This window comes from Alligator mississippiensis, chromosome 1 (genome assembly GCF_030867095.1).
Source record: "Alligator mississippiensis isolate rAllMis1 chromosome 1, rAllMis1, whole genome shotgun sequence".
NCBI classification, from domain to species: domain Eukaryota; kingdom Metazoa; phylum Chordata; order Crocodylia; family Alligatoridae; genus Alligator; species Alligator mississippiensis.
In genome coordinates this window covers 150,333,746-150,348,541 of record NC_081824.1, presented here as the reverse complement: position 1 = coordinate 150,348,541, position 14,796 = coordinate 150,333,746, and the positions used below count along the sequence as shown (strand labels likewise).

Below are 14,796 nucleotides of genomic sequence, written 5' to 3'. Positions count from 1 at the left end.
TATGTACATTATATTGCTCTGATACAGAGATGAGACTGATGGAAATCAGCAAAATTTCAACCTGTAATTCAAAATTCAGTTTATAAGAACTGATGCAAATCAAATCAAAGTAAGTCTTGTCACTGACTTCAATGAAGGTGGGATTAGACGTACAATGAAAGAGCACTTAGGAAAAGTTGCATTAAAGAAGAATGACCATCTTAGCTACAGGGGTGTAAGGTGTGTCATTGGATTTATGACACATTATAACCTGCCTGACATCTGACTCTTCAGGTCCTTCTCCACTATTCATCCCCCTTCTCCCCCCACCCACCCAGCACGTCTCTCACCCATTGACTTCTCAGTCTACATCTTCACTGACTGCCTATCTTGTACGCATACCAGCCCAGCCTCTGGCTTCTTTACTTTTCATCCCATCCAGGAAGAGCACACACCAACTGCTGAAACTTCCTTAGCCTGACAAAGGGTTTTTGAACACAAAAGCTTGCTTAAAAATTGTTTTCCAGCTATTTAAGTTGGTCTAATAAAAAATATCAGATTCACCCAAGGAACCTTGTCATCTTAGCTACATTCACTGATTTCCAGTTTTCTTAATACAGCAAGACCACATGTTCCACTTGAAGCTGGAAGAAAATAAACAGTTAATCTATGTAGAAAAAGGATATGAATAAGTCCTTCATCAATGTTGCAAATTGCAGTCTGAAGTTGGCCTTCTAAGTACACCAATTTCTCACTTATTGCTTCACATTTTTCTCCCAGCTCTGCAGAAAGTATATAGAATTCCTAGAGTAGATGAAAAAGAAAATGTATTTGCTGTTGATTGCATTAGAACAAATAAAATTCAGGGCAGATTAAGGATATATTATATATACAATTTTATTTTAAAGGCAGATTTAAGGTACTAGTTAGAAGATATAATGCCTTGCTAAGTGATTGAAACTAAAGATCCAATTAATAGTCTGAAGAGAATTATCATATGATGATTTGGAGACCTATGTGAAATGAAATGACCTCATGGTCTCAACCCACCTCCTACCAGAAAAATCAGTCATTGTAAATGCTATTCTCAGCAAAGGATTAAGTGGGCATGAAAACTGAACTGCCTTTTCATGCCTCTGTGTAGTTCTCTCACATAATCAGAGGGCATTCCTGCACTGCCCATTCCACATCACTTCAATAAAAAAAGGACTATAGTCTCCAGGAATAATTAAAAAATTAGTAACTGAAAAAGTACCCAAGCATAATTTTTACACATAGCTTCAATGAGCTTTAATGAGAGTTAGGTTCCTAAATATAAGATGCTTTTGAAAATGGGACTCAAGCTCATAAGTCACGTAAGGTGCAGACAGAAGTGACATATTTCATGTTATCTGGCTCATGAAAGTGCTCTACAGTCATGACCCAACACATGTGCATGGCTGCAGAATGCTTCTAAAAACACTGATTGCACAAAAAATTAACCCTCACCTAATCAGGTAAAAGATTAAGGTGCTCTGCTTTAGAGCACCTTAGGGAACTTGTGTTATCTCGAGGGTTAATTTTTTATGCAAGGGTGGGACTGGGCTAATTTTTCACGAAAAGGGCCAGTGGACAGGGAGGGAAGGGAGCAGCAGCAGCTACCAGGCTGCTATGCCTGGCCTGAACTGGGGGAGAGGGTGGAAAAGAATAGAGCCCCTTGTTTTATGGCTCCCACTAGATACCCCAGCTGACATATTGGGCATAGACTGGCTGTGGCCCGCAGCTGAAGGGGTTCCATTCCACACCACCCTGACCCCAGATCTGGCCAGCCTCTTGAGAATGGCAGCAGTAGCTGCCATGCAAGCCCAGCTTGAGCTGGAGGGGGGAGAAGATGTGGAACAGAGCCCCTTTGCCTGGGGGCCCAGCCTAGCTCCCCCCAGGACTCCACCTGGGGCGGGGGGGGGGAGGGGGTTGTTGCGAGGCAAGAAGCTCTGTTTTATGCCCCCACTCCAGCTCAAGCCAGGCATAACAGCCCAGCTGCTGCTGCTCCCTTCCCTCCCTCTCCACTGACAGCTCTGGAGCTGGGGCAGGGTGGGGCAGGGTTTGGGAGAGTGGCAGTTTGGCAGCCTCCTCAGAGGCTGCTGGAGAGCCCTCACCTGCTGAACAAAGCCAGTGCAAGCAGGCTTGATTCCTCTGACCCAACAGGTCTGCTGGGTTGGGGAGGGTGCTCTAGCTCATGACACTTTACATAGAGCACCATGAGTTAGAGTGGGGCCCTGAATATCTGTCAGCACACACAGACATTTTCACTGACATCCCTAATAAGCACTAACTTTGTTTATAAGTTTTAGAAGAAAAATAATTGGCTAAGAAGTTAGGAATATTTTGGTGTTGATGGAAGGGCACAGGCTTTTGGAGCAAGGATACTTGTAACTTCTGCCTCCCTCAAATACCACAAGCTATTTAAATTCCAGTTCTGAAAAACATGTTAAGCCAGAATTATGAGTTACCATAGATAGAGCTGGCTTGTTTAAAACATACTCATAAGGTTTTTTTAAAAACCCTTAATTTATGTTCAGTTTAAATAGTATTTTGTTAGTCAAAACCATATAAAATTAGAAACACAATTTGAATATTTCAAGTGAAAATTATAACATTTTACAAGTAAATATCTTTAAAAAGTTAAGAAACTGTGTTTGGACAATGCAGAACATCATATGGGCTTGATCTCAGTAGCACTATTTGGTGTTTTTAAGGACTTTGGCCATGCAGTGTTCTAAGACCAGAGTTTTTAACTTTTTTGGCTTACATTAAGATGAGCAAAGGGGCTGGACCTGATGATTTTGTGAGGTCACTTCCAGTCCCTAACTCCTATGAATCTACGAATTTATGTATACAGGTCCCCTGCAAGGGTTAATTTTGGGCAGGTCCACCACATCCCATGCAGCTTTGTGGGCTGGATTGGTGCTCATGCGGGCAAGCACTAGCCCAGCCCTGATCCTGCGACTGTCACAGAGAGGAGACAGAAATCTTCTGTCTCCTCCCTATGAAGCAAGGGAGGGAGCAAGGTGAATACAGGGAGATCCTCCCTGTCATGCATTCCCCCCAGCTACTCCTGTGGGTTCTTGGGAGGAGATCGGCTGAGCCCACAAGGCAATGGGGAAGGGGGCTCTCTTCCAACCCTTCCCCTCGCATGAATGTCTTGACAGCAGCAGCCATGGTTACCACACCTAGAGCAAAGGCAGGGGGAGGGGAAACAGAGCCCCCTCTCCCCTCCTTGCAGGCCATGGCCCAGCTCCCTCCAAGGCCCCAACAAAGTTAGCCAGGCTGGGCCCACTTGGCAGGGGGCCTCCATTCCTCCCCACACCTGAGGCTCTTGACAATGGCAGCCTTGTGGCTGCCATGCTCAGAGCTGGGACAGGGGAGTACAGGGAAATGGAGCCCCTCCCTTGCCACTCAGGCTCAGCCCGGTTACCCCTGCTGAGTCTTGTGGGGAGCCAGGCCGGGCCCAATGAGGTGAGGGGCCTCCATTTTCCCCCCTTTCCCAGATCTGGAAGCAGCAGCCTCTGCCACTATCACGATACTTGTGTGAGGGGGAAGGGAGCCCCCCCCACATTGCATAGGCCCAGCCCAGCAGGGTGGCTGGGGGGGGGGCATATGTGGAAGGGTGGGCTCTGTTTCTCCCCTCAGTTGATGCTGACAGTTGCCAGCTGGGTGCAGGGGGGACTTGGCATCTTTCTGGGAAGCTCCTGGAGCATCCCTACCTGCTAGCTAGGGCCGGTGCAGGCAGCTCCAAGCTCCTCCTACCCAACAGGCCTGTTGGGTTCATTGGCACTCTAACTCATGGCACTTTGTGTAAAGTGCCACACGTTTGAATGCCTCTCCAATAGGCTATCTGCATTTGTGTATATGCCCTTTGTTTACCTTGCCCAACAGAAAGTGTTGATTTCAGAGATGCAGCTAGTATGCTAAGATGACCCCTAAGGCTTCTCAATGCCAGCTTCTAAGGTGTTTCCTTTAAATCATGGTATATATCTGTGAAAAAGATTATGTCCTTGCTCCTAAAGAGCAAAACCAGACACATTTTTATGGAAGACAGGATTACAAGGAAGATGGAAAGGGCATCTGAGCTGCATGTATAGATAGGAATATGTAGCAACTGACCCAAGAGGGGCTAGGGTATACAAATATTGTCATTGTTTCAATCTATATAAGGGTTTTCTTATTAAAAAGTATGCTTTTTCTTTGCTGGGGTGCTGCCAAGTGTGAATGTTCTGATTTCCAGTTGTATGTTTCTGTTGATCTTTGGTTCCTGGCCATATACATGGTGTTAACTTGGTCTCTTCCTTTTAATTCAGGGGTAGATCCAGAGGATTGACAGTTGCCAAATGAAATAATGGAAAGAAGATTGCATCTCTCTAGGTTTGTGTTTCCCAACCTTTTCCAGCCCAAGGCACACTTACATTAATAAAAATTTTCTGCGGCACACCTGTTAAGGCATTCCCCATCCTCATACCTATTGTAGCTGATTGTCATGGCAAAATTCAGCAGCACATGTGTTCATTTCTGACAGCACACTTTTGTGCCACGGCAGACTGGTTGGTAAACAATGCTCTAGATTGACTATAAATGTCCTTATCTCACAGATGGTGAAAGATGACAAAAAACAAGACGTCCATCAAGCTGTTAAATTTGTATTCAATATACCACCAAGATTCTCTATGTTTTCAAGGAGAAGGATAACCTGAGCTATTTACACAACTGGAAGGCTATTAGAGGATATTTTTCTGATGTGCATGCAAGAAGAAATGGCAACATCTAAATAAACTTTGGTACTCTTATGCTAGAAAGCTTGTGTTGTTTCTCTATATATCTTATTTAGTTAATCTATAAAGGTGCATATCTACTTTACCTTTAGAAAGAGAAGAGTTAGAGGCCAGATCCAGATATGCAGGCATGTGTGGTTTGTGGCACTGCACACCTATTTGCATCATGAGGGCAAAATTTGCTATTGGGAAATCCTGGTAGCAAAAAAACCAAAACCAAAACCAAAACAAAACAAAAAAAAAAACACAGCAAAAAAAAAAGTGGCACAGTGCATGCCACAGAAGCATGTGCTGGCAGATATAGTCCTCCTTGGAGATACTCTGGCTTTCCACTCCGGCTCCTTCAGCATGCCGGAAGCTGGCAGGAGTGGAGAAATGGCAGTTTCCTTGAAGTGGGGCATTTTGCCCTGCACCAAAGCACAAGCGTAGGGGCTTGTACAGTAGCAAAAAGTAGAAGCACAAATCTGTGCTTCTACTTTTTCGGCACCGCAAGCACATGCCCCTGCATGTGGGGATGCACTCACTGAGTCATTTTTAAGCTCTGCTCTGAAAGCATATCTAAAAATCACCATGTAGTAAAAGTTCCATATCTAAACATCAATTTGTCTAAAGAAGTTTGCCATTCATAAGAAAATTATATCTGTATATAGCCATACTCTCAAATGTGTGAGTGATTTCTGTTTTCGTTTGGTTTTTTTTTTTGGTTTGCTTGGTGGTATAAAATAATCAAGCAGTTAATTTAGCAAGAAAAGCTTTTAACAAAGATGGCACAAGTTCTTAAGAGCATATTTGCTTTGATGAACAAAAACTATAAACAAAGTTTCCCAAATCAAGCTATCATTCACTACAGACTGTGTGCTTAGGCAAAATGAATTATCAAGGTACAGATCACGAGGAATTGCTATTTTATTGTGATGTAAACAAAAAGCAAGCTCTAGCTCTGTAATGTCAATATATTGAGTACATTAGCTCAATCAGACTAAAGTACATTGCTTTAATTAAGGGCTATTAGTATATTAGATTATAGATCAGACTCTCACTGTCACAAAGGATGACATTTCCCAGGCTGGCTTGAAAACATTAAACACTGTAAGAGCAGTTAAAACAGTTACTAGTTATGTGACTGTCTCTGAAAATCTGTGCCATTCTGAGTACATTTAAGCAAAATGATATGGCAAAGGTGCATGTTATGCTCATGCTGGGATGTCTCCATGTTTCAGAAGTGTTATCTAATCCAAGGCCATGGTAGTTCCTTAGACATCAGTGGATTTTTACTTTTACATGGGGGGAGGAAGGGAGGAGAAGCAGCTAATGCTGTGTGCTGGCAGAGCACACCATGCCAGCCTCCTTCAAGTCAGCTGTTGCTAGGTGGATGGCAAAGTCCCCTCCCCTGATAGACACACACATCTATCTCCACTGCATAGATAGTTTAATCCCTAGTACCATTCATCTATTTCTTCCTCTCCTTTGATCTGCCACTATTATTCCTTAAGCTTTTACTACTCAGTGGAGGACTTTAATAATCTGGAGACATTCTCTGGATATCTGTTTGCACTCTTTAAATGGGAAACATCAAGAACTTCCTGATCTTGAGACTGTCCAACTTCTTCCAGCTTTCAGATAACCTCCCAAACACACTAAACTCATCCTAAGGGGCAAACTCCCGAATGACCAACAGACACCACACCAAGTACCTACTTAAACAACAACTGACATCTGCCAGCATATCACCATCAGTAAAATCAGCACCTCCCACAACAAAATCAAAAGAATCCATGGACCCCACATACACATAAACATAATATACCTTATCCGATGTACCAGATGCCCTCACTAAAACTATATGGGTGAAACGGAATGAGCAGCAGGCTCCAAAACACTTGCAGAAAAATTACAAAGAAGAAAAACAGCCAGTGGGAAAACATTTTCCACAGAACAATCACTCTACGTTTTCTTGGACTTGAGGAAGGGAAAGCCTGTCTAACAACTCTTCCAATTACAAAGTTGGTCCAATAAAAGATGTTGCCAAGCTAATCTTGCTTCCTGCATTGAACCCTTGAAGCTAGTCAGGATGTCACATTTCTCCTTTATTGACTTCTTCTACCAGTCTGAGCACCAAACACACTTTTGATGTGGCTTTCAGCAGCAGAGCGCTTGAACTTGGGAACAGTTAAACTGAAGAATGCTGCATATGTACAATAATGGACTTGTGTTGGTACAGAGATAGTGCAGAGTTGCGCACAGTCTTTGGTCCATAACAGCAGCTGGGATGCTCCTGCTGTACACTACACTGCACTGAAGAGGATGAAAGTGGAGGAGCTGGAGAACAGTGCAAAACAATATCAGGTTGCCCACTAGACTTGGGTCAGGAAAGTTCTCCACACTCAGTTATTGCTGAAGTAACCAGAGGTGAGGATTCTGAGCATTGTGGTCACAGTTGCCGTAATTAGGATGGAAAAAGAAAGGATTAAATAACAGAAAATCGCAATGCTGTAGCAGTAGGGGAAGGAGAGAGAGAGTGGAGTGAACTGTCTATTATGTCACTAAAGGGATGACAGCTTACCCAAAGCCCATCACCAAGTTTAGGAGATCTCTTATCACTCATATCCTCAAGCCTTAGCAGGAATGAAAATAATTCTTGCCATGATTAGGCCAAAAAGAAAATAATTTAAGACTAATTAAAAAACAAGAGTGTTCTTATGCCACTAGGTACAAGAGTGTGTTTGTAACCAACACCTAGCTAATAGCCAAATTAATTCTCCTGATACCTTTTCCTGGTACAACTTCAGTGAAGTCAACTAAGATACTTCAGGGTAAAACTGGCATGAAAGAATAATTTCACAATATGTAACTTCAACAATTTTTAAAAGATTTTTTTCCAGCTCTCTTTGTTTCTGTAAAAGGAAATAGCCTTCCCCAGGCTCCTTTTTATTCCTGTTTTCTCATTTCCCCTCTTGGCCATGAGGATTTTTAGTTTAATATTCAACTTTAAAAGCTGAATCGGAAGCCACAGAACATTTCTGCAACTTATGATTTAAATTTTCTCTCAGAGCCTGCATAGAGAACTGGGACCTGCTTTCATGAGACTATGCTGCTATTGAAAAGCTGTCACAGGATGACGTGCCAGGCAAAGCCATGGCTAATTTTTAAAGCTTCCTTTTCTTTTTCAGCCACAGGGGTGTCATAGTGTCTCCAAGCATCTCAGGAGCAATGATTTAATAGCAGTGCTGCTAGAGATAAGAAGGCTGGATACTTCATGTCCTTTAAAAGAAAAAGTTGGACTCTTTCTTCCATCTCTGTGACTGCTTTATTGGTTCTTGTGAATAAACATGAAATTTACAGCTTCCTCTTTTCTAAACCCCTAAGGAAGCAGGGTTTTAATTTCATTAGCATAAGGTAAATCACATACTAGTGCCTGAGAAAGTAGCACTATTCCCCACAGCAAGGAGCAAGCTAAATCCACTATCCATGGACATCCCAGGTTAAGTCAGTGAAGTCTGGCTTTCTTACAGATACAATACAGAGAATCTGGTTTGGACCAAAAGCATTAAAAAAATGAATACCTATTGTACTCCACAACATGAACTGAGTTTTCATAGCCGTAAGGGGCAGACTATAGATCTCTTAAAAAAAAGATAGCCAGAATGTATGGCCTAATTAAAAAATACAAGCTAAGGCCAGTTAGCTATAAGAAATAACCTTTAATTATTCATGGCTTCTTATAATTAGTTTATGGCCACACACTCATTTATACATCAATCTTAAAGGATTAAGATGTGCTTATTAGTTGTTATAAACATATTACAGACACGAGTGCTATGTCACATGACTATAAACACATCAGAAAATCTGTTCTTAAGTAACCCTATTCAATTTTTGGTACTGTACAATACTGATAACATTTGATTTTTAAAAATCTACTAATAAATTAATTGACCCATTTAAGTTATTTATAAATGGAATACTAATGTAAAGCGTGACCAAAATAACAATTCTTTCCAAAGTTCTTCCACCCAAGGTCCTTAAGCTGGACCACAACTCTGTGAGGTAAGGGCACCTTGGTTCATCCACACTTTACAGCCACTAAAACTGAGGCACAGAGTTTGAAATGACTTACTTGGGGTCACACTACAACAGCAGAACTGCAATCAGAAACCCTAACTCTCAACTGTCAGCCCTATCTATACTAAGATCACGTATCAACAGTTTGAATTACTTAAACTTATACATATGTAGTGGGGTTAATTGTCTGCTCTCTTGCACCTTTTTACCACTTCTGTAACTCCAATGAATTCAACAGATTGACTCTTTGATTTGCACTCAGACGAGATTAAAATCAGATTCGCTACATCAATTGCTGCATATTTTCATTCTAGCTGATCTGGTTTACTCATCTGTGTTAACTATAAAAAGTACAAGCTACATGTATATTTATCTTCACCTCAGCTCCTTTCTTATTTGTTAGCAAACAAGGCTTACAATAATTTTTGTTCTGATGCATTACTGATTTGTGCTGCTGCAAAGACTTCAGTGAAATGCTAGAGAGAGAGGACATTCTGAAAGAAATTATGATGTCTTGTTTGACAAACTGAGGAGGGGGTCCACCATTCTAAACAAAACTAGGCTGGTACCAATCCGAGTCTACTAGTCTACTTTTGTACGTTGCCGACCTGCCTGATACATAGTCCAAGATGTATGGCTATGCCAATGACCTGGCTCTCACTAAATCAAGCAAGCAATGGGAAGCCCATTGAATCCACTTTGACATCAGACATGAACATCCTTGCCGACAACTTCCGTAAATGGGGTCTCCAGCTCAGCCTCTCTAAAATAGTTCCAACAGCCTTCCACCTAAATAACAACCAAGCAAAGCAAAAAATAAAAGTGAAGACCAGTGACCGGACACTTGAACACTGTCACACCATCACTTATCTAGGAGTCATGTTGGACCAGACCCTTACCTACAGCCAGCATCTGGAAGGGGTGCAGGGTAAGCTTAATAGAAGAGAAGCTCTTATCTATCACCTTATTGGCACCACCTGGGGTGCAATTTTCCAAACACTATACACCTCTCCTTTGGCACTTTCGTATGCTCCTGCCAAATACTGTGCACCAGTATGGGGCCAGAGCATACATGCTACATTAGTGAGTTCCAGCCTTAACAGCGTCATGCGGACCATCACCGGATGCCTTATACCAACTCCAGTTAACTTTTTACCAGTCCTCTCAGATATTTTCCCCCTGGCATCCAGAGGCAAGCTGCTATCCTGGCCCTAGGCCTCAAAGCCCAAGAGCTGAACCTTTCTTTGTACTCCAGACTAGTAGCTGGCAAGCCAGAAAACCAACTACTGCTTGAAGTCTCGGAACCCGTTCTCCACTCAAGCCAATAAGCTCATTGAATCTGCAGATGGCATGTCATCTACAGCAGTGGTTCCCAACCTTTTTTATACTGTGGACTGGACAGGAGTGGGATGGGGCACAAGGAGCTGGCTGCCTCTCTCCTGGGGCTGCCCTGCCACCCAGTTTTAACCCCAGGAAGAAGCCGCTTGCCTGGGTGAACAGACAGGGGTCTGAGTGGGGGGCTCATGCCACGACCTGGCAGCCAATGCTTCTGACCTGTGGCACAGTGTTTGGGAACTTCTGATCTACAGTATGGACCTCTCATCAGAGGAACAGGCAATCTGCTGCAGAAGAACTGCAGCTAAAGAATTTCATCCCAACATCAGCTTCTGTCCCTCAGGCTGGCAGTTGCCATGCAGAGCCTGGATTGCTCTTAACCATCACAGAAAATGTGTTGGATGGTTGAAGGTGAGCATGTACTCTTGGGGCCTCTCCAATGATGCTGGCTGCAGCTGTGGTGCTCAAGCCCAGACGGCCAACCACATCCCCTATGAATGCCTTTACGGCCCTCCTTCAGGTGCCCAAGGTTTTATTGACATTGGCCATTTTATCTGGTGCTGGCTTTCTGGCCCTTATGCTTCTGACATATGAGTGTGGCAACACTCACTTCATCATCATCATCAAAAGTAGGCCTAGCACTATGAATTTTTTAACCCGTTAGTAAAGCATCAATTTTTTGATAAATCTTCATGTAGTGTTCTCAAGATCACACAAGCAAGGAACCCATTTACTTAATGATAAGTATTTATTACTCTGGTGTGAATGTAAAGGGAGATTACCATAAGCATAAATGAGTTAGAAGAGAAATGGTGGTCTTGTGACGAATGCATTGGGCTAGTATACCAAAGATCTAGATTCTTTTTCTAGGTCTTCCACAGAAACCTTATGGCAGGGGTAGGCAATTATTTCAGCTAGAGAGCTGCTTAATGAATTTTGGTGAGCTGTTGAGGGGCCACAAGTGTAATCCCACCTCTTGGCAGGTGTCCTGTCCCTAGTCGCCATCTTGGGACTGGAAGTCCCACCCCTAACCCTCACCTTTTCCATCAGAAATCCCTCCCCTTGCCCCAAAAGTATTCCTTTGGGGTGGTGGGGGAGGGAGGTCATCTTGAAACTGGAAAAAAACCCAAATCCTATACTAAAAAAGTCAAATATCTACTGTAATTTATTTTAATTTTATTTAAACAAATATTTGTGTCCTGATTTATGTGCGTTTAACACAGTGTATCTAGAGGCAATTGCATAAAAACGCAAAATACAGTCTTACAGTTTATTGTGGGGGAGGGTAACAAGGTGTATGTGGGAGGTGTTGTTGGAGAGCGGGTGTGTAGGTGTGAGGTGTGGGTATGGTAGGTGGGGTGTGTGGGGGAGGATGGGGTGAGTGTGGAGGAGTGTGGGGTATGTGGTTAGGGTGGGAGTATGTGGAGGGTGGGAATGTGTGGGGTTATGATGGGGGTTGGAAGAGTGTGTGGGAGGGTGTGGGTGTGTTTGGGGGTATGGTGGGAGGTGGGGTGTGTGAGAGGGTGTGAATCCTCAGAGTCCTTGGAGTTTGAGGATCCTGGCCCTGTAACATGCAGTTCCTGTCTAGGTCCTTGGCTGCATGTAGTAGCAGTATGCAGGGCCAGCCCTACCTAGCCTAATCATGTGCAGCTCCCACACCAGTCCTCAGCCACACATAGTGGCAGCATGCAGGGCCAATCCAACCCAGGCCCATAGTACACAACTCCCCACACTCCTGACCCTCTTTCTCCCAACAGAAGTACCTGGCCTTCGGCCTGGTGGGGACCTTACCTAAATTTTCACTCTCACAGGGAGGGCTGGAAATACCCTTGGGGTGACCAGCAAAAGCATATGCCAGGCAGAGGCTTCTTGCCTCTAGTGCCCCCTAGCTTGGGGCTAAGGGCAGGTTAGGTCAGGCTGGGATGGGCTCGTTGCTCGATTAGCAACCAGAGCAGTGCCTCTGCATGGAGGCGCCAGCTTGCAAAGGGGCAGGCCAGGGCCAGGGCTTACAGAGGGGCCCCACGGGCCAGACGGAATTGCTTGGTGGGCTGTATCTGTCCCAGCGGCTGTATTTTGCCCGCCCCTGCCTTATGGTGATCTTGGAAAAGATATTTGGTCTTCCTTTGCTTTAGTTCTCCCCCCATCTTAAAACAGAAGGCAGAATTATTTCTATTGCAATTGTAAATGCTTTAGAGCAGGGATTACCTTTGGTTTTTTGAATGGACCACATCTAGCATGATGCAACTCTTGGCTGGGGCCTGTCACTATTATTATAATACAAATAGTAGATAAGGAAGACAGCAGACCTGGAATCTAGCTGGTCACATGAAGAGTAGAGTAAAGGATATAGAAGTGGGTAGACTGTTCTTTACTGTGTGAAATGTTTACACAGTTTTATGGTGCATAAAACCTAAAGACCTTAGCTATAAAATAACAAATTCCCCAAACTCCAAATGGTCTGATTAGCACAACTATTCTTTAATACTCTGTTCCACTCTCCTCTGTAGTTTTTAAATGGATGACTTTTTTCAAAGAAAATTCAAACAAACTAAAGAAGGCACAGACTTTCAAAGAAAACCCCAACAAATTGAAAACTAATTTAATAAAACCTGTGTCTTCATATCCATTGTGTCATTAATTTTGGCTCCCTAATGAGACCTACTTTTATTTCAGAGAGGGAACCAAGTCCTCCTCTATTGGTAGCTTATTATATCATTTAAAACATCTTAGAATGACAACATTTTAATTAGTATAGGAACACTACTAGTACAGGAACTCCATTTTAAAAGCTGAACTTTGTACCTAAACTACAGAATTACCCTGTTTGTCCTGGATCCAAAATATTGTGCAGCCTCCCCAGAATTACAGCACTTAAGGTGAGTACATAATGAGTAAATAATTTCACAGATTTCATAGACATTAGGAGCTGGAAGGGACCTCATGAGATCATCTAGTCCAGTCCCCCCCCACAGCAGGAAGTCAGCTGGGATCAAGTTACCCCAGCAAAAAATACATCCACATGTTTTTTGAAAGAGTCCAGAGTAGGTTCTTGCGCCACTTCTGGGAGGAGTCTATTCCAGACCCTGGACACATGCACCATAAATAATGTTTCTTATGTCTAGTCTAAATTGGCCTTCCAGGAGTTTATGGCTGTTAGATCTTGTAATCCCTTGGGGAGCTCTAGTGAACAGCTATTCTCCCAGGTCCTGATGCACCCCTCTTATATAACTATAGAGTTTTTCCTATTTTTTTAAGGAAATCTATTAATTCACTTAGGAAACTAAGGTAATAAAGAATTTATTTTATAACAGTTGGAGCATACAGTAAGGACTTGTAATTAGGGTTTTAAAAATCATGTATCTTTAAAGATCAACTTACTCTTATTGGGGCCTAGAAACATTAAAATGTTTTAATCGTATTTGGATGCATATTGCATGTCAGTACTGGGTCACTTCAACATTCCTGTAACATATTTGACCCCTAATTTCTGATATGCAATCTTACACTCAATGTTATTGTAACACAGTAATAATATTGTTTGAATAAATTACCTATATAACTGTATCTAAGTATAGTATATAAACACTTCTGTTTAAATTAAAAAATACCCCTCTAGTTCAGACAAGCAGTGTCATTGGATGCTTCAGTAAGTCATAAGAAATACATTCTAAGGTTTTCATGCATCTTATAGATTTATTATTTTGAATGGGGACATTATACTCTGGACAGACGGTTTCAACTTTAGTTTACTACTGAAAAAGAGACAGCGCTGAGAAGCATTGCCCATGGGATGACAAAAAGTCACTAATGCTCTCAATACTAAATGGTGAGCATTCTACAGTTTTTAAATAATTCCACAATCCTCCATTTCTGAAAAGGAAAATAAAAGCTCTTTTAAGCTAAAAGAAATAGAGAGCAGAAAACGCATCTCAGAAACTTTCATGCCTATTAATGTCAGAAGTAAATGAACTCGGCTTTAAGCTCCATGTATTAAGAAAACACAAATCCTCCAGTTCACAAGGTAGGCAAATACTATCAGTAAATATAACTTTGATAGCACCTAAAGATGCATTTTGTTATTTACTTATTTATATATTTTTACAGTGACCGCACTTCTAGAAAGCTGAATATCACTGCTAAACAGAGACTGATGTCATATGAGGGAAGCTGATATGTAATATTGTTTTATGGATTTTTTTCTGTGGAAGGTGCCACTGGATGGGGTTTACAGATACTAAAAGAGATAGGAAATGAACATCATTATTTTTTTTGTGGGAATGGTAGGAGGATTTTCTCTGCTTTTTAATGCAAAGTAGACTTCTTCACCTCTCTCCTCTGCACTTCTGGGGATAAAACAGATGTTGCTGCACCTGCACTAGAGCACTGGCATGCTAGGCTTTAATAGGGAAAGGGAAGAATGGTTTTCATTTTATTTTCTGCGTTTCATTATATTTTCTTAAAGGCCATTTTAATCCCTGCCTCCAACTGGCAGATACTACATGAAACCACTTAAGTACAAATATATATGTTTGGTTATCTTGTCCAGTGGAAACATTTTCCTTGCACTCTGGATTCTATTTCAGCAGTCTGGATAGAGAAATGAGCACATCTAATA

The 14,796-nt window shown here is 42.3% G+C and overlaps 1 protein-coding gene and 1 long non-coding RNA gene across 9 annotated transcripts in view; one reads left to right on the top strand and one right to left on the bottom strand.

Annotated features, from left to right (window-relative positions):
- Positions 1–4,808, top strand: part of LOC102564456 (uncharacterized) — a 69,858-nt gene extending 65,050 nt beyond the window's left edge. For all 5 annotated transcript variants that reach the window (XR_002087809.2, XR_002087810.2, XR_002087808.2 and 2 more), the window contains exons 3-4: positions 4,317–4,380; positions 4,605–4,808. This is a non-coding gene — a long non-coding RNA (uncharacterized LOC102564456). The remainder of the gene's footprint in view (positions 1–4,316; positions 4,381–4,604) is intronic.
- Positions 316–14,796, bottom strand: part of DISC1 (DISC1 scaffold protein) — a 376,514-nt gene continuing 362,033 nt past the window's right edge. For 2 of the 4 annotated variants that reach the window (XM_059715412.1, XM_059715415.1), the window contains exon 13: positions 316–783. In XM_059715412.1, the coding sequence (XP_059571395.1) occupies positions 562–783 (222 nt within the window). In that variant the 3' untranslated portion in view covers positions 316–561. The remainder of the gene's footprint in view (positions 784–14,796) is intronic. The other 2 variants (XM_059715410.1, XR_009455877.1) reach the window with 2 other exon arrangements.